At 39.4% G+C, this 20351-nt stretch overlaps 1 protein-coding gene across 1 annotated transcript in view; it reads right to left on the bottom strand.

The window, feature by feature from the left end:
- dennd6b (DENN/MADD domain containing 6B) overlaps positions 1 to 20351 on the bottom strand; it is a 110661-nt gene that overhangs the window by 57715 nt on the left and 32595 nt on the right. The window contains exons 5-9 of the mRNA XM_043713204.1: positions 20215 to 20247; positions 19401 to 19481; positions 11622 to 11727; positions 1952 to 2031; positions 203 to 265 (exon numbers count right to left, since the gene is read on the bottom strand). Coding sequence (XP_043569139.1) covers positions 203 to 265; positions 1952 to 2031; positions 11622 to 11727; positions 19401 to 19481; positions 20215 to 20247 — 363 coding nt within the window. The remainder of the gene's footprint in view (positions 1 to 202; positions 266 to 1951; positions 2032 to 11621; positions 11728 to 19400; positions 19482 to 20214; positions 20248 to 20351) is intronic.

The following is a 20351-nucleotide window of genomic DNA, read 5'->3' as shown; positions in this document are numbered from 1 at the left end:
TTTCAGTGATGCAGGCTTGTTGCTGCTCTATTTATTAATCCATTTAGGATCATACTTATTTTGCACACACTTGCTAAACTCGAGTTTCTACTTACTCTGCATGCTAAACAATTCTAATAGGATTTACCTGAGAAAAACAGCTCCCACCACCATTGAGAATAATTAGCAGTGGGCTTCATGACAATGTGCACTTTTGTCATACCTCCTGGTTGGATTGTTTGAGAGGGCTCGTTCCGAGTTTGTCCTTTTTGGATGGAATCCGCACCTAGGGGCGAATGGAAAAATGCAAGACTTAATGCAGCAAAGGGAACCAATTGTAAATACACCAGAAAATTCCATAATTTAGAATGCAGATACAGCCAAAGATCAACAAACTTCTGTTACATTTATAAATGGAAACTTTCAAACAAGTTCATTGGTTTGCAACCATGAGGAAAATGTCATTGTCCAATATTACTTTGATCCAAATTCACTGTCCTCCCAAGTTTCCCGGAACCGCTCAAATTAATTAATTGCAGTATTTCATCTTAATGCCTTTTACTCCTATATGGTGTTTAGATGATGGAGAATTAAGCACACAGAAAAAAAAATCAATGTCAAATAATCACATAACAGATTCTAACCATTTATTTAACTTCCAGTGTATTTCCTGCCTGAAACAAAAGTCTACATTACACACTTAACCAAGATCAAGGTGCTAGTATTGGACTGGGTGGACAAAGTTAAATATCACACAACACCAGGTTATAGTCCAACAGGTTTATTTGGAAGTACTAGCTTTCAGAGCTCCTTTGTAAGGTAGCTAAACTTAACCAAGGAATACATGTGGATTATGCTAGTTTATCATCTAGTGCTGCCAGCCAAATGGAATTAGGGCAAAGGTGATGATTATGTTAATTAAGATATAATTAGGTGAGCACTTAACTGGGTGTACACACAGGGGAACAAGTAATCACTTTTACTGGAGTTGTATCATCAGTGAGCAGGAATAAAATTCTGTCTGAAAAAGTATCACTTTTTCAAACCACATTTAACGTCTTGTATCCAATATGCCATATATGCACAGAGCAACAGCTGACATGAGGGAAGCAACTCCGGGCAGCGGCTGGCTCATGAGCGAATCCAGGACAGAGATCGACAGGGGTGGAGAAAGTAGTCCTGGGCAGTGGGTGGCATGTGGAGCGAGTCCTAAAATGGAGGCTGACGCAGGCGAAGCAGTCCTAGAACTTACCTTGGAGCAGGTGAGGGTAGTACTGAACAGACTGGAGGCTTGAAGCGGGGCCGGTTGTTGTACTGGGGTCTGGTGCAAGCGGTCAGACCATGTAGGGAATCCCCTGCACTGAGCTGCTGTAATATAATGTTTATTTGAATTGTTTTTATTTGACTGGAATGTCAATCCTTTAACTATGCAGTATTTGTAACTTATTCTTTCAATACGATAATGTAAAAGTAATGCAACTACTTTTCTCTTTATTCCTCTTTTGTATCTAAGATTTGTACATAGGTACTTGTCTCTAAAATGGCGCCATAAGGGGAGACATTGTAAATTTTTTCACTGTACTCCTGTACTTGAGTACATATGACCATAAAAGGATATTCTATTCTATATTTGATTATATTGTTTGAGTATCTTAGAATAAAACTGAAGAGAAGAGAAATCCTCAACGCCATGCTGGAAAATGACAAGAAATTTGAATCTCTAATGAGAAGCCAAGCATTATGGAATCACCAAATCACAGGTTTAATTTCATCAAGTTAGTTAGTGGCTAGTGTGTAATATCTAAAAGACTGCAGAGGGCAAGAGTTCAACCCCAAGTTTTAAAACTGTCAAAGAAGAGAAACAAAGGCAGTTAGAGATGCTGCATTTTAGACGGAGGTAAATTCCTAAAGGCATTTCTATTTGGGTTATTACGCAAGCGTTCCCATGTTCCACAGTTCTGTCCATTCATACCTGAATAACCACTCCCATGACAGGCAGGCTGAGTGTTTTTCCAGGGACTGGAGCTGGCCATTGGTCTACCTCATTACAAACTGCAAAAACAAAGTTTACTGTATTCAGAATTCAACATTTTCTCCAACTATATCCTTTTCTCAACTAAAACATTTCCAGAATTGTATCCCCTCTCAAGTCTTTAACGAGAAATGCCCCTTTGGGATGAGGAACCATATGATCAAATTCTTCATCAAGATAGAGTGTGACATAGTTGATTCTGAGACTAAGGTCCTGAATTCAAATAGAGGAAACTACAATGGTATAAACGTGAGAAAACATTATTTCAAGGGATGATGATAGAAAGGCAATGTCAAACATTCAAAGAATGAATGGGTGAACTGCAACAATTATTCATTCCTGCACAGTGCAAAAGTAAATCAAGGAAGTTGGCCTAACCGTGGAATACAAGAGAAATTAGAGATAGTATGAGATCCAAGCAGCATGCATACAAATTGGCCAGAGAGGAAAAAAACACATTTGCGGATTGACAGCAGTTTAGAATTCAAAAAAATAGAGGACAAAGCATTTGATTAAGACAGAGAAAATAGGGAAATATTCCTGGGAAATATACAAACCGATTGTAAAAGCTTGTATCAGGATGTGAAGAGAAAAAAATTAGTGAAAACAGATGTAGGTTCCTTACTGTCAGAAACAGGGGAACTTATAATGAGGAATAAAGAAATGTTTGAACAATTAAACATACTCATTGCTTCTGTCTTCACAAAGGAGGACACAAATAACACATGCAAAAAAAAAATCATGAGTGGCATAGATGAGACAAATAGCAAAGGTCTTTTCCCTCGGGTCGGGGAATTCAAAACAAGAGGGTTTAGGTTTAAGTGAGAGGGGAAAGCTTGTAAAAGGGACCTATGGGGCAATTTTTTCACATAAATGGTGGTATATATATGGAATGAGCTGCCCAAGGAAGTGGGAGCAGGTAGTTTACATTTAAAAGACATTTGGACAGGTACATGAATAAGAAAGATTTAGATCGATATGAACGGAATGCAGGCAAATGGGATTAATTTAATTTGGGAAACCTAGTTGGCATGAATGAGTTGGACTGAGGGGTCTATCTCTGTGCTATATGATTCCAAGACTCAAATGTTGGGGAACATGTTTAGTAAGAGGAAGGAATTGAAGGAATAAGTATTAGTAGGGAAATGTGTTGGGGAAATTGATGGGATCGAAAGCTGATAATTCTCCAGGGCTTGATAATCTACAATCCATTGAAGTTAAGGAAGTGATCCTAGAAATAGTAGATGCTTTGCTGGTGATCTTGCAAGATTCTATAGACTCTGAAACGGTTCCAATAGATTGGAGGGCAGTTAGTATATAATCTGTCTATTCAAAAAGGGAGAAAAAGAGAGAAAACAGGGAATTACAGACCAAATCAGCCTGATATTGGTAATGAGGAAAATGTCAGTCCGTCATAAAAGCTATAATAGCAGAGCACTTGGAAAACAGTGGATACATTCAGCATGGATTTACAAAAAAGAGAAATCATGCTTGACAAATCTACTGCAATTCTTTGAGGATGTAATAGTAGCGTTGATGTGGGGAGCCAATGGATGCAGATTGCTTAAATTTACAGAAAGTTTTTGACAAAGTGGCACATAAGAGTTTGGCATGTAAAAACTAATGTTCTTGGGCTGGGGTTAGTATATTGAGATGGATTAAGGACTGGGTGACAGACAGGAAGCGAACAGTAGGAATAAACAAGTCTTTTTCCAAATGGAAGCCAGAGCTGAGTGGAACACCACAGGGATACTGCTAGCAGTTGAAACTTTATTGCTGGAACAGCACAGCAGGTCAGGCAGCATCCAGGGAACAGGAGATTCGACGTTTCGGGCACAGGCCCTTCTTCAGGAATGAGCAGAGAGTGTTCAGCAGGAGAAGATAAAAGGTAGGGAGGAGGGACTTGGAGGAGGGGAGTTGGAAATGTGATAGGTGGAAAGAGGTCAAGGTGAGGGTGATAGGTCGGAGTAGGATGGAGGCGGAGAGGTCAAGAAGAAGACTGCAGGTCAGGAAGGCGGTGCCGGGCTGGAGGGATCCGGCTGAGACAAGGTGGGGGGGAGGGGGGGATGAAGAAACTGGTGAAGTCCAAGTTCATCCCCTGCGGTTGGAGGGTTCCCAGTCGGAAGATAAGACGCTCCTCCTCCGACCGTCGGGTTGTTGTGGTTTGGCGGTGGATGAGTCCAATGACCTGCATATCCTCGGTGGAGTGGGAGGGGGAGTTGAAATGCTGTGCCACAGGTTGGTTGGGTTGGTTCGTCCGGGTGGCCCAGAGGTGCTGCTAGCACCCAGCTACTCACAATACATATTCATGATTTAGATATGTGAGCTAAAGGTAATTTCTCAAAATCTGTAGATGACACAAAGCTGGGTGGGAGGATGAACTGTGAGGAGGATACAGCAATGCTTCAGTATGATTTGGGCAAGCTGACCAAGTGGGCAAATGCATGGTTGATGTAATACAATTTGGATAAACGCATGGTTATCTACTTTGGTAGCAAAAATAGGAATGCAGACTATCTGAATAGCTATAGATATATCTATTAGTAGGAGTGCAGTTGAATGTTGCCAGAGCCATTCATGGGAGTGCAAACTGACATACAAGGAGAGGTTGAATTGTTTAGGATTATATTTGCAGAGTTCAGACAAATGAAGGGATCTCATAGAAGGACTAGGTAGGTAGATGCAGGGAGGATTTTCCCGATGGCAGGGGAATCCAGAGCAAGGGCTCACCATTTAGGGATAAGGAATAAACCTTTTTGGACTGCGACGAGGAGAAGTTTCTTCACACAGAGAGGTGAGCCTGTGGAATTTACTACCACAGAAAGCAATCACTGCATGACTTTAAGTAATAGATAAAGAACTTGGGACTGAAGGGATCAAAGGATGTGGGGGAAAAGCTGGTATAGGCTAATAAGTTGAATGATCAGCCATGATCACAACGACTGGTGGAGTGGTGCAAAGGGGCCAAATGGCCTTCTCCTGCTCCTATTTTCCAAGACCTATGTTAACTTTCAAAAGGAAATTCTATAAATATGTGAAAGGGTAACATTTACATGGTTATGATAAAAGGACAGGTGAATCGGATAAACTGAATACCTCTTTCAAAGATGAGGCATGGACATAATGGGGAAAATAGAGTCCTTTTGTGCTGCAGAGTTTGAAGATTTTAGACTCCTCCTTTACTACACTCCCATCTCATCTACAAACACAGATCCCTATGGTGTGGAAGCAGACCATTTGGCTGATCGAGTTCACTTTGACCCTCCAAAAGGCATCACACCCAGACCCAACCCTTAAATCTATCCCTGTAACCCAACATTTCCTATGGCTAATCCACCTAACCTGTACATCGCTGGACACTATGGGCAAGCCACCTAATCTGCCCATCTTTGAATTGTGGGGGGAAACCAGAACATCCGAAAGAAACCCACACAGACATAGAGAACGTGCAAACTCCACACAGACAGTCACCCAAGGCTCAATCGAACTTGGGTCGCTGGCACTGTGAGGTAACAATGTTAACCACTGAGTCATCATATCGCCCACTAGGTAGAAACCTATTAAAGCCTATCGAGAAAGCTTTAGATATGCTTGCATAAACTTTTCAAAATTATTGCATTCTTCAAGTTAAAAGTGGTAAACTCAAATGACACTGCAGAAAAATTTGTTTCCTCTCTGCGCTGAAAATGCTGCTGGTGAGGCAATCTAAAATGAATTGCAATCAAGGGATTAGGAAAATAAATCCTGCTGCATTGCACTATTCTGGGGTACAGAATATGACCAAGGTAAGGAAGTAGCAGGAAGTAGCAGGAAGACCGAGCTGTGTTAAGCAGAATCTTGGTACCAGCATTGGTAAGAGCTGTCGAGTATCCATTCACAAAGGGAACTCTTTGAAGCACAGAGTAGGAAAGGTGCAAAATCTCATTTCTGCTTACAAGAACAGGGACAGCCAAATCAAAATGATACAAACTGCATTTTGCGCAAAAATGCTTTCAACTCAAAAACAGACCTACAGATATTAACATGTTGTCTGTATTATGGTTAAGGGATTGCCTATAATTGAAGGGCTTTTGCCCGAAACATCGATTTTCCTGCTCCTTGGATGCTGCCTGACCTGCTGTGCTTTTCCAGCAACACACTCTTGACTACAATTGAGTAATGATGAAACTAACTTTCAGAGTGTCCTGGAGTTTCATTTCTACTGTCAGGTTAAATACTTTACAAATTGAACTATCGTTCTTACAAGTAGTTTGTCACTGCTCAGAATGGTGGCAAGACAGAATTTAAAGTAATTTAATCAGAGAAAATCTCATGCATCTACGCTTGCCTCCTGCTAAGGTCAACATATCCAAAGATTTGGTGCCCAGAAATGCCTAGCACTCCAAAGACAGAATCTGTTTGATTAGAATTAAGGAACAATAGAGAAACTACTACCTTAATGGGTGTATTTTATGGCACCAAATAGCATTAAGCAGAGAAAGGAACAAATCCACAAGCCAATTGCAAAATCTGAGAGACAGTGATAAATGCAGGACAAAGAAAAATGAAAAAAGTGAAGATATTTAACTGCAGTGAATAGTTATAAAATAAACTTTGTAACAAACACATATTGCACTCTAAACTTTATGCCAACATTTCTGCTAAATGAAACAAAAAGGAAATATCAAATTAATAAAATACTAGTCAATTTAACATTGATCTTCTACAAAACATTACCTTATATTGCTATGTATCCATGTTAAGTCATAATATTCTTAGAGGACCATAGGGCTATTCTCGAGAGAGAGATGACTGGTGGAGAATTTAACCTGAGGGTTACAACATTTCAAGAGATGGCAAGAGGAGAAGGTGGGACCTTCATGGTGACCTCAGCTGGTGCAGGAATTGAACCCACACCCATTTCAGACAGAAATAAGGAGGAATTTCTTTCCTCAGAGGCTAGTGAATCTATGGAATTCTTTCCTGCAAAGGCTATGGGGGCTGGGTCTTCAAGTAAGTTCAAGACTTGAATGGACAATTTTTTAATCAGTAAGGGAATCAAGGGTTGTGGATAAAAGGCAGGAAAGTAGATTTGAGGATCATCACATCAGCCATGGTTGCATAGAATATGAAAGCAGATTGATGGGCTGAATAGCCTACTTCCACTCTTACACATTCTAACTACTGTGGCTACAAGAGCTAATCAGAGACTGAGATCTCCTAGGGAAGTAAGTGATCTTTAAACTACCCAATACCAGCCCATCATTTACAAGATACAAGTCAAAAGTACAATGGAATATTCGCCACCTTGGAGGATAAAGTAGCCTCATTTGTCCACACCTCTCCACCATCTTCAGCATTAACGCCCTCTACCATCAAGGCAGAGTGGCAATGCATTCCAACTATTAGATGCATGATTGCAACTTACCAAGCCCCCTTTGACAATAGGTTCCAAACCCACAATTTCCACCAACAAGAGCATGAGCAACAGATGAATGGGGCACCACCATCTGCAAGTTTCCTTCTGAGCCACACTCCATTCAGGTTTAGAATTATATTCCTATTATTTCATTTTAGCTTGATCAAGAAACAAGGAACTCCCATTGTATCAGCACTGTAGACGAACATAGACCACAATGACATCAGTCAGAATCTTAACACTACCTTCTCCAAGGCAATTCACAATAAGCAAGAAAAGCTGGAATAACTGGTGACACTTATATCCCATTAACAAATGCAAAAGTGTTATACACCATACTACAACTAACTTGTAAAAGTTTCACATGACTTCCTCACTTTTGCATTGTATGGCCCTATTTACAATGGAAAGAATCCCATTTGCCTTCTTATTCGCCTTGCTTTGCATGATCACTTTCTTAGATTTGCGAACATTTACCTCCATGTCCTATTGCTCCTCCATTAAAACAGTGTCATTTAGATTATTCAGCCTCTCTAAATTATCCCACCCAAAGTGCATTGGTGAGTAGTTCATTGTTCAATAAGTGCCAATGACACCTCACATTATTTTGCTGACATTTGAGTGTGGACAGATTGGGCAGTAATTGACAGTGTTGCATCAGTCCATTTTTTGGGCAGGATATGTCCGGCCTATTTTCCACACAGAGGAACAAAGTCAGTGATTTAGTTGTACCAGATGAACTTGGTTAGGGGAGTAGCTAATTCTGGAAACACAACCAGAATCAGTGTTGCCTTTTCTTTATCTAGTGGCTTCAGCCATTATTTTACGTCACTTGGAGTGAATCGAAAATACTGGGAAACTCAGGAAGTGCCTAGGTAGAAGATCAATGATGGAAAATAGTTACAAGTGCTTCAGCATTGTCTTTGGCACAGACATACTGGGTACCCTTGTCATTGAGGATAGGGAAGTAGAGCTTCCTCCTCAAAAGTTGATTAATTTCCCACCATCATATGTAATTTTAGGAGGAAGAAATGGAGATTGAACATGATCATTTAGTTGCGAAATTCCTTTGCATGCTGTTTCTGAACACCACACTAAAAGATTTCAAGACCTTGGAAAGGGTGCAGAAGAAGTTTAACTTGATGATGCTAGGAATCATGAAGTTTGGATATGTGGAGAAATTGCAGAAGCTCAGATTGTTAATCTTACAGTGAAAATGAAGGACATACTTAAAAGATATATTAAGAACGCCACAGAATTTTGATCGAGCCCCCTGGCAAGTGGGTCAGTAATTAAAGACAACATTTAAAATATTAGCAAAAGAATAAGAAGGCAAAGAGTTTCTTTTCCCTCCCAATAAATTAAGATCTGGAATACATTTCCTCAAAATGTAGCAAGATCAAATTCCTTAGTGAATTTCAAAAGGCAAATAAATGGACATGTGATTAACAAGCTGTAATCTGCGATAGACAACTTTAATCAACCTGTTCAGACATGTCATGGCACACCTCTGGAGCAGCAGGTTCTTGAACCCAAGCAGGAAAAAAGCTGGCATGCAAGACTAAATTGGTCAGCTCTTACAAAGAGCCAACACAGGCATCATTGGCCAGTTGTTTAAGAACTGCAAGACTGAATCTATGCTGCAACGTCCAAAGATGTGTAGGCTGGGGGAATGGCAATGAGAAATGCAGATAGGGTAGGGAGGTTGATCTGGGTGGGATGCTCTTCGGAGGGTCAGTGGGGACTTTATGGGCTGAGTGGACTGCTTCCATACTGTAGGGATTCTATGATTCAGTGTTGGAATTTTAAACTGAAATACTTACTTGAACAAGAACATGTTTATGCCTGAAAATTTTCAGAATAGCAGTGTTTGTAAACATTCAAGAATAGTGCATGCCTCTCACCCAGAGACTAAATTGCACAATTACAGTGTGACAAAGCAAACAACTGTGACTTGGATTAGAGATACAAATGCAAGAAGCTATAACATAGATGATATACATTTCAAGAATATAAAGCTGATCACAGGGAATTTGGATGAAATTCTGAAAGATAGTTCATAGAGTCACAGTCATAGAGATGTACAGCATGAAAACAGACCCTTCGGTCCAACTCCATGCCAATCAGATATCCCAACCCAATCTAGTCCCATCTGCCAGCACCCTACCCACATCCCTCCAAACCCTTCCTATTCATATAGCCAGCCAGATGCCTTTTAAATGTTACAATTGTACTAGCCTCCACCACTTCCTCTGGCAGCTCATTCCACACATGCACCACCTGCGTGAAAAAGTTGCCCCTTAGGTCTCTTTTATATCTTTCCCCTTTCACCCTAAACCTAGTTCATCTTTGACGAATATAGTTGAACTTTTGATGAAGTCACAAACATTGTGAATTATAGAGCGCCTACAATATTATCAAATATCTTATATAGACAGAGTGCTACAAAACAAAAGTGCAAACAACTGAAAGTAACACTGGGACATGGACTGGTTACTAATTGGAAGGTAGAAGCCAGGAAGTGAAATAAAAGTAACATACTCTGACTCTGGAATGTGATGAGTGTTGATCCCAGGTATATATACTGGGATGTCAACGTTTTGTTATAAAAAGACTTTGATGAAGGAATAAAACCAATTTGCGAGGCACAATAAGTCATGCAGATGAAAACAGGTAGATAAAAGAACAGATTTTGAGAGTGGACAAAACTACAGCGATATGGAGATACAAGGCCGACAAATACTTTGATTTCCTTTTTGGCAAGAGACAAAAAAAAACACCTGTCTCCTACCAGGGAGCAAAGGATTTCACAGAATCACAGAATCCCTACAATGTGGAAATAGGCCATTTGGCTCAACAAATCCACACCAACCCTCCGAAGAGTATCCCACACAGACCCATTCCCCTACTCCTTTTCCTCTACATTTCCCCTGACTAATACACCTAGCCTACACATCCCTGAACACTATTGGCAATTTAGCCAATTCACCTAAACAGCACATTTTTGGACTGTGGGAGGAAACTGGCGCACCCAGAGGAAACCCACACAGACATGGGGAGAATGTGTAAACTCCACACAGATTGAGGCTGGAAACAAACCCAGGTCGCTGTGAGGCAGCAATGCTAACAACTGAGCCACCGTGCCACCCATTTGTGCATACAGTTAATGAAAACATACAAAAGATATTAATTAGGAAAGTTAATGGAATATTCCAGTTCAAGGAGACTGAAAAACGGGGCGACCCCCATATCCGTGGAATCGTTTTCCGCAGTTTCCCACAGTTAGCCGCGGTTTACCACGGGCCAAACATAGTAAAGGGAACCTTCTGGAAGCAGGGACCAGGAGGCTGCTGGGAAGGTAAATTTCCCATTTAAATCAATGGGTTCGCTCCTATTTGCAGTTTTGAGTTTCCACAGTAGGTAGTGGAATAAACCCCCGTGGGTATGTTGGGGGGAGCTACTGTGCATAAGTGATAGTTATGTTTCAGTAACACCGAGCCTTGTCCAGCCCTCAACTGAAGCACATGGCTTCAGATATAAAGTCTGTGGAATGGTGAAGGATTGTAGAGTGCACACTCACCAGAATAATATCAGCGTTTAAAGGGTTACATTGAGAAAACTAAGTCTTGAAGAAGCATGGATAAATAGAAAACATCTTGTCTCTGGGGTGGCGGAGTACAGAACCAGAAGGGACAGGTTTAAGATGAGAAGGGAAAAATTTAAAAGGGACCTAAGGGGCAATTTTTTCAAAAAGAGGGCAGTGTGCGTATGGAATGAGCTGCCAGAGAAAGTAGTGGAGGCTGGTACAATTACAGCATTTAAAAGGCATCTGGATGGGTACATGAATAGGAAGGGTTTAGAGGAATATGGGCCAAATACTGGCAAATGGGGCTAGATTAGTTTAGGATATCTGGTGAGCATGGACAATTTGGACCAAAGAGCCTGTTTCTGTGCGATACACCTCTGTGACTAAGTGTTTCTCTGCAGAGAAAAGGGATTGAAGCTTTTGTTGAAAAAGGTTGATTTTGTAATTTTTTTGTTTTTTTTTAAGGTGCTATAAGTTACCATGCCTATATATACTTAAAATGGAGGCATGCAAATTGTTTATGCCAAATTCTGATAGCAAGACCATATAGCCCTGGAAGGACAAATTTTTTATAGGGTATTCTGCATTTGTTGTCATAATTATAACATTCCTGGAAATGTTCTAACCTGCCTCTAGACAAGGCTCCAGCTTCTCAAAATACTCAGGTGCAACTAGTTGCAGTAGAGAATGGAAGAGGTTCACAAAAGGAAGTCGAGAAATCAGCACCAGTGACTAGAGAAAGAAAAACAGAAATAAGCACATGATGATACAAATTGAAATATAATCTAGTTTTGGTTTATTTTATGAAATCTAATGTACCATATTATGTACTGTATTTTACACATCAAAAGACAGGTTCCTGTCCAACAGTCAGCTGTTTTTGCTCTAATTAATGCCTCTTAGAAATTGGATCTAAAACAATGTTGATTTTCACATAATGGATCTCTGATGTGAGTAGTATTGTATTGTGGTTAAGGTTAGCTGCAGATAGATTGAGTGTACTCGGCAACCAGAAAACCTAAACTAGAATTGAACAACCACAATCATGAGCGCATCTCTCAACTCCATGACTTTTACCAACAGGTAAACAAGAGCAGCAAAGTCATGAAAACTCTCACCACCTCCAAATTCCCCTCCAAGTTACAAACCATCCTGACTAGTGCATTTGCTATTGTTGTTGGGTCAGAACTCTAGGATTCATGACTTTATGTTATCGTAAAGACTTCAGTGGTTGAAGAGTAACCATGAGCAATGGTGGAAAGGCAATAAAATAACCTTAATGGTACCAGCTGACTCAATAATAAGGACAGCAAAACATGAACATTCATTTGGAATTTCGTTTTTAAAAAATAAACTTGAATTTGCATAAATCTTCATTATTTCATTCTCTATCATACAAGCTGTAATTTATTATGTTTTATGACTAAGAAAGTGAATGTCAAGGCAACACTTTGGGGTAATTTCTGAAAACAACAGAATAATATTCTGTGGTAGAACTTCCCAAGATGCGTAAAACAAAATATTTCTTTGTGCTTGTTATATTTGTTCATGTAAAATATGGTAATTACATTTAGTCTTTAAACAGGCTAACAAGACATGGCAAACTTTGTTTTAACTGGCACCTTACGAACCAGCACTATTTAGAAATTGACAAAAATTATTTACCTGAAATAGTAGAAGTTTACTGTATTATCACCATCGCCGCAATGTCATTGAGTAGTCAGTTGAGGGTGCAAGTGAGAAGGCACTCAACTGCTAAGTTTTATTTAAGGCTAAAGGTGCATTATTGTTTAAGTGATTTATGTTGTAAATAAAGTATAGGAGAGTGGTGTGTATATCCCCTGCATTACATTTCTATTACTTAGTGTGCTTTTAAAGTAATTATGTGGAGCTCTTGATCAAACAGAATTCATCTACCAGCACACTTCTGGTACTATAGGTGCTGGTTAATAAAAGCTTTGTTGTATTCCCATTCATTCCATTCAATTGGAAATTACATATGCCTGGATAAGTTACCAAAGAAAATATGAACAAAACAAATGCCAGTGTTATGAATGGAATATTTAATAGGTTGCCATTTGACCTTTCGTGTATAACTGCTTGCAACACTTTCTTTACAATTTGTATTTCCTTCTAGTGGTACAAAGAGGAGGAGATCAGAGGTTGTGAAAACTCCACATGTATTAAGCTGACAAACAGACACCTGCAGAGAAAACCTGTGATGTTAGTGACACCTCAGAAAACTACAACTATAAAAATCACTGACACTGTGCAATTAGTGCCGACAGAGAAAGGGGAAAGTATACAACATGGCAAAAATAAGGGATTGATAAATCGGACACTGAAATGTTCTTAAGAGAATCCCTATTACCAGTAAAAGATACAATGGAATGGGTACATATGATTTAAGATGAAGGAGGAAAGTTGAAGTAAGTTGCAGTTTACCATAGAACCAATGAATACCAAAGAACATAATTTACGCCCTATAAATGTACTTTCAGGAGTTAGGTGATTAACTGAGAGGACTGACCTCAGGTTTCATAGTTATAAGTTAGTTTAAAAATGGTGAGAAAATGTATTACTACACAAGTGATCTAGGATGTAAACTTCAGGGGCACAGATATGACTTTTTGGACATAACTGAACCATAAGGATGGGCAGACTTCACCTGAACAGAACTGAAAATCTTGCAAAGGACATGAACCCTCAAAGAGCCACTGCATACAAAGCTAATGGCCAAATGCTGGAAAATGGGATTAGAAAAGATAGATGCTTGATGACCGGCACCACAAAGTGAGCCGGAGGGCCTTTCTCTATGCTATACTGACTGAGATCAATGAACTTGCTGTTGCAGGACATTTTAAACCATATGACAAGCAAAGATCATTTAAAAAAAAAACCAAGGAAACATAAAAGAACATAAAAGGTTTCAAAAGCTGTGGTCAAGACAAAGGACTGAAATAAAAGCATAATAAAGAACAGATCAAGATGCGGAGGAACAAATTCTTAATCCCCATTTTACTCCTCCAAAACTTCTTTGCCTCTCCCCATGTCCCACCCTCTCATGGATTCCCTCTATTGGCCATCACCTTAATGCGGTGGAAGTGCCTTGTTCTCTCCAATGATCTTTCAGCAATGCATTAAGATCTCCTTCCTTCTGGTAAGAGGGTTAGGGATTGCCAGACAAAGAGATCCACTGGGAGAAACAGGATGAGAAAAGCCAAAAACAAATTATGTCCTCCTGCTAAGGATATATGCTCTACTTGGCATCATTATATCAAACATGCCCTTCTGCAAAACCACTTGGAGGCCTTCCGGATCAAAGCATTGGCACTTCCTGGATTACACCATTGTTCAGGTCAAAGATCTCAGTGACATGTATATTACTAGGTCTATGTAGGGAACTGATGCCTACCGAAAGAACATCTAGCATCAAAATATCATTGTGCTCACAAGAAGAGAAAAATTATGTTACAACCCTGAAACAATTAGCTGACACAAGGAATTGCAAATGCAATTTATGATCAATTTGGAAAAATCCTACTCTAATCCACTGGGTTAAATAAATTCAGCTATATAGCACTCCTGTACCCAGACTATAGAGTATGAGCTATTACCAGAACTGTTTTGACAGAAGCAATTCAAAAACACATGACTTCGGATGACACAAACAAGTAGCCTTCACTGCCCTGCAGAAAAAACTAAGTTCACAAATTTAAAAGGTGCAGCATTACATCTGTTCAAAGCTGACACCCAATGACAAGTTTGAAAGAGAAAGAACATGCAATTAGAAGAAAAAGCCCAAGAGATTCAAAAATATTCTTTGAAGTTACCATATCCACCTACAGAAATAGTTAAAAAAAATTCGCCTTCACTCTCAGGATGGTGTTTGTGAAGGATGACAGTGACATTCGTCAATGTTGGGAAGAACATTTTCCACAACTCTTCAATCATGAATTTAATGTGGCAACTGACACTCTCTTCGCTATCCTCCAGTACTTTGCAGCATAATCAGTGGATGACCGCCACCACATAGAAAGGCTGCAATAAGCAAGGATGAAAAACAATGCCTAGATTCCCTCATCTTCCAACTGAAGTATTCAAAGCTTTTGCTCACATTAAAACTTTTACACAGATGTGAGAGAAAAAAAGAACTTTCAACTACGATATTGGGACAGGCCTCAAGACAAGTCAGTCAGTCAGTCTGTGAAAATTCTTCTAAAGATGATTTCCAAAGGATCTTCAGCACCACAAAAATCCAAGAAAATTGTTGAAAACACTGGTAATTCTTCATTGTATTAATCGACTTTACCAAAGGATTTGACTCATTAAATCGTGTGGCTCTATGGATTAAAAACTGAAAGAGCTATGGATGCTGTAAATCAGAAATAAAAACACAAGCTGCTGGAAAAGCTCAGCAGGTCTGGTAGCATCTGTGGAGAGAAATCACAGTTAACGTTTCAGGTTGTATGACCCTTCCTCAGAACTGTTTTTTTGCTGTTGGTTCTATAGATTGTTCCTTTAAACATCTCAATGTCACTTACAAAATACTGTGCAAGGACTGTAACAAACACTACATTGGACAAACAGACTGAAAACGAGCCATCAGGATACATGAACACCAACTCGCCACAAAAAGACATGACCCGCTCTTATTAGTATCCTTACATACAGATGAGGAAGGACACCACTTCGACTAGGACAATACATCCATCCTAGGACAAGCTAAACAAAGACATGCATGAGAATTCCTAGAAGCATGGCATTCCAACCGGAACTCTAACAACAAACACATCGAGTTAGACCCCATCTACCTCGACCCCATCTACCATCCCCTGAGAAAAGGGGCAGGAAGGGACTTCACCACAGGAAATAACATCACCACAGGGAATGACATCACCAAAAGAATACCAAACATATAAACAGAAAGCAGGAATTTTCAGCAGTGCTTTACCTGAGGCCCACTGAAGATGTCACCTAGTAGGGTGACAAAATGTCTGGAAATGAACCTTCCAGCTCAGTGAGCAAACCTACATCCAAAACCTCAACCTGAGCTACAAATCTTCTCAAAATTCACTAACATCTCAATGGCCAAAAAATGTCAGACATCACAATCCTGTAACTGCTTCATATGACTGCAACGGTTGAGTGGGAGACATGAACTGACATCAAAATCTGAACCAGTATCCAGCAAGATTGCTTAATTGCCCCAATACAAGTTTGAATCTACTTGATAGTCACTAATCAGCACAAATATCAATTGGTTTCAAGTGTCAACATTAATCACTGCCAAGATGGAAAACTCTTCCAATTTCAATTGCTTGAAACTAAACCGATTACTACAGACATGCACAATTTATAGTTTGCAGACGATGACATTGTTGTTGCCACGCCGCATGTAAATTACCAATAACTTTCAGTTTTCAAAGCTGCACACACGTAAAGTTGACCTGGCCTTAAAAGCTGCCAAAATCAAACTCATCAATTCACTGTGTCAATCAAATATACCAGCTCACATGTTGAAGGGGAGACTCTAGTATATGTTAACCCTTCCCATACCTTGACCGTCATGTTATCAAAAAGCCACTATTGAGGAAGAGATCCAACAGTAGCAGCTGTGCCAGCTCAGCCTTCCACAAAGTGTGACATTGACAGCAAATATTTTACAAAAAGGCCTCCAAATAAACAAAATTCTGAATTTACAGAGCAGTTTACACCAGCACAATGCAGTACTTCAGTAAGACTGCAGTAAGACCTGGATTGTGTATTGTGGCTGCCTTTGTCATGCTCCCCAGATTCAATGAGAGGATCATTGTCTTTCTTGAAGCTACTTTCACAAGCCTTCATGCAAATTACAAAGTTCAACTTTGAAAGACAGGACAATGTGTCCAGAGGGCTCACAATTATCTCACCCACCAGATGCTCTTATTTTCGATTCTCAAATGGCTGATGTCCCAGTGAAGACCAAGAAAATTCTTTGAAGACTGTCTGCAGCTCTCCTTGAAGTGCAGCAGCATTGACACGAGAGTCAAGAGTTGTCCTGCATGGAAACAGACCCTTCGGTCCATAGCAAATCTTGCCACTGATAACTTTTACAATTGGTAATGCTCCCTTTTTACAAAGAATTATACATTACCAAGGAGAAAAAAATTAAGCTAAGTTGTGCAGAATCCATTAGAAGACAAACAATTCCCATGTTAAAAACACTTAAAAAGGTTGAATGTATGCTCTCAGTTTGTTATGGCATCATTATTAAATTAAAAAGAAATAACTTACTGCTAGTCAGTAAGGCATCTAATCTGATGACAAAGATTCTCTCCAATTGAATAACACAGTATATAAATTGCACTGCATTCAAGTTATTCCCTTAATCACCTGTATATAGGCAGGCTAATGTTTCAAACAATCATTTTGATCAAATTGGTGACTCCAATCCATGTGCAAATAATACAGTTTAATATTGTAAGCAAGAGAAATTACCTTTTGAAAATATCCTCGTTTAACTGTACAATCTTTGACTTGTCGGAAGTACACAAATCCATAATAATGTGCTCGATCCCGCTAAAACAAAAATGTCATTGTGTTCACATATATAACAGACCACAGAGTTATAATAGAAGGATGTGGTTCAACCACCCATGTTCACTTCTTTCAGCAAAGTAGGACTCATTAAACTTCAAATCAGGTGATTTACTAATTTATAATAATGCTAACCTCTTAGGAGATCTTATGTATCAATTATTATACTGTTTATAGCATTCCTGTCTTTTAGTGCTATCTCCACATTGTTTGCTCCCTAATGGAGACAAGAGCATTAATAAATCATTGAACCTCTTACTACAAAAATGTCCATTTATATACCACCTTTTATGTAGATTAACATTTTGAAGCACTTCAACAGCATTCATCACAAATGAACACAAAGTTGAAAGAAGTAATAACTGGTGATTAGAAGTTCAGTCAGAAGGTAGTATTAAAGGAGGCGAGAGTGGAACAGGGAAGGAATTCTAAAAATTCTAAAGAGTGCGAGGCCAAGGAGAATAGCCACCTACAGCAGAACAAAGGGCCAGATTCAGATGAATATACAGTTCCTTCTTGTCCTCTCCGCCTCCACCCTACTCCGACCTATCACCCTCACCTTGACCTCTTTCCACCTATCACATTTCCAACTCCCCTCCTCCAAGTCCCTCCTCCCTACCTTTTATCTTCTCCTGCTGAACACTCTCTGCTCATTCCTGAAGAAGGGCCTGTGCCCGAAACGTCGAATCTCCTGTTCCCTGGATGCTGCCTGACCTGCTGTGCTGTTCCAGCAATAAAGTTTCAACTTTGATCTCCAGCATCTGCAGACCTCACTTTCTCCACACATAAAGTTGACCTGGCCTTAAAAGCTGCCAAAATCAAACTCATCAGTTCACTGTGTCAATCAAATATACCAGCTCACATGTTGAAGGAGAGACTCTAGTATATGTTAACTCTTCCCATACCTTGACCGTCATGTTATCAAAAAGCCACTATTGAGGAAGAGATCCAACAGTAGCAGCTGTGCCAGCTCAGCCTTCCACAAAGTGTGACATTGACAGCAAATATTTTACAAAAAGGCCTCCAAATAAACAAAATTCTGAATTTACAGAGCAGTTTACACCAGCACAATGCAGTACTTCAGTAAGACTGCAGTAAGACCTGGATTGTGTATTGTGGCTGCCTTTGTCATGCTCCCCAGATTCAATGAGAGGATCATTGTCTTTCTTGAAGCTACTTTCACAAGCCTTCATGCAAATTACAAAGTTCAACTTTGAAAGACAGGACAATGTGTCCAGAGGGCTCACAATTATCTCACCCACCAGATGCTCTTATTTTCGATTCTCAAATGGCTGATGTCCCAGTGAAGACCAAGAAAATTCTTTGAAGACTGTCTGCAGCTCTCCTTGAAGTGCAGCAGCATTGACACGAGAGTCAAGAGTTGTCCTGCATGGAAACAGACCCTTCGGTCCATAGCAAATCTTGCCACTGATAACTTTTACAATTGGTAATGCTCCCTTTTTACAAAGAATTATACATTACCAAGGAGAAAAAAATTAAGCTAAGTTGTGCAGAATCCATTAGAAGACAAACAATTCCCATGTTAAAAACACTTAAAAAGGTTGAATGTATGCTCTCAGTTTGTTATGGCATCATTATTAAATTAAAAAGAAATAACTTACTGCTAGTCAGTAAGGCATCTAATCTGATGACAAAGATTCTCTCCAATTGAATAACACAGTATATAAATTGCACTGCATTCAAGTTATTCCCTTAATCACCTGTATATAGGCAGGCTAATGTTTCAAACAATCATTTTGATCAAATTGGTGACTCCAATCCATGTGCAAATAATACAGTTTAATATTGTAAGCAAGAGAAATTACCTTTTGAAAATATCCTCGTTTAACTGTACAATCTTTGACTTGTCGGAAGTACACAAATCCATAATAATGTGCTCGATCCCGCTAAAACAAAAATGTCATTGTGTTCACATATATAACAGACCACAGAGTTATAATAGAAGGATGTGGTTCAACCACCCATGTTCACTTCTTTCAGCAAAGTAGGACTCATTAAACTTCAAATCAGGTGATTTACTAATTTATAATAATGCTAACCTCTTAGGAGATCTTATGTATCAATTATTATACTGTTTATAGCATTCCTGTCTTTTAGTGCTATCTCCACATTGTTTGCTCCCAAATGGAGACAGAGCATTAATAAATCATTGAACCTCTTACTACAAAAATGTCCATTTATATACCACCTTTTATGTAGATTAACATTTTGAAGCACTTCAACAGCATTCATCACAAATGAACACAAAGTTGAAAGAAGTAATAACTGGTGATTAGAAGTTCAGTCAGAAGGTAGTATTAAAGGAGGCGAGAGTGGAACAGGGAAGGAATTCTAAAAATTCTAAAGAGTGCGAGGCCAAGGAGAATAGCCACCTACAGCAGAACAAAGGGCCAGATTCAGATGAATATACAGTTCCAGGTGTGAAACATAATTGCAGTGTTTGAATAGGTTACAAAACACAAATGGGAAGAAGAAAAGTTAAAAGAAATTAATAAGACAATTGGATAATTATACATGAGAAAATGAAATAATATGCACAGAGCACAAGCAGATTAGAATTGTGCAAGTGGAAAGAACAAGGTGCCTTTGTGTTGATATCACTGGACTTGAAACACTAACTCTGCTTTCCCTCCACAGATGCTGACAGACCTGCTGAGTTTCTCCAGCAATTTGTTTTCATTTCAGATTTCCAACATTCACAGTTCATTGTCTTATATTTCACTCACGTTTGTGGACGCGGGTGGAAAGAACACAGG

This window comes from Chiloscyllium plagiosum, chromosome 23 (assembly GCF_004010195.1).
Source record: "Chiloscyllium plagiosum isolate BGI_BamShark_2017 chromosome 23, ASM401019v2, whole genome shotgun sequence".
Classification (NCBI taxonomy): Eukaryota; Metazoa; Chordata; class Chondrichthyes; order Orectolobiformes; family Hemiscylliidae; genus Chiloscyllium; species Chiloscyllium plagiosum.
The sequence above is the reverse complement of the archived record's forward strand: the minus strand, read 5'-3'. Positions and strand labels throughout refer to the sequence as shown.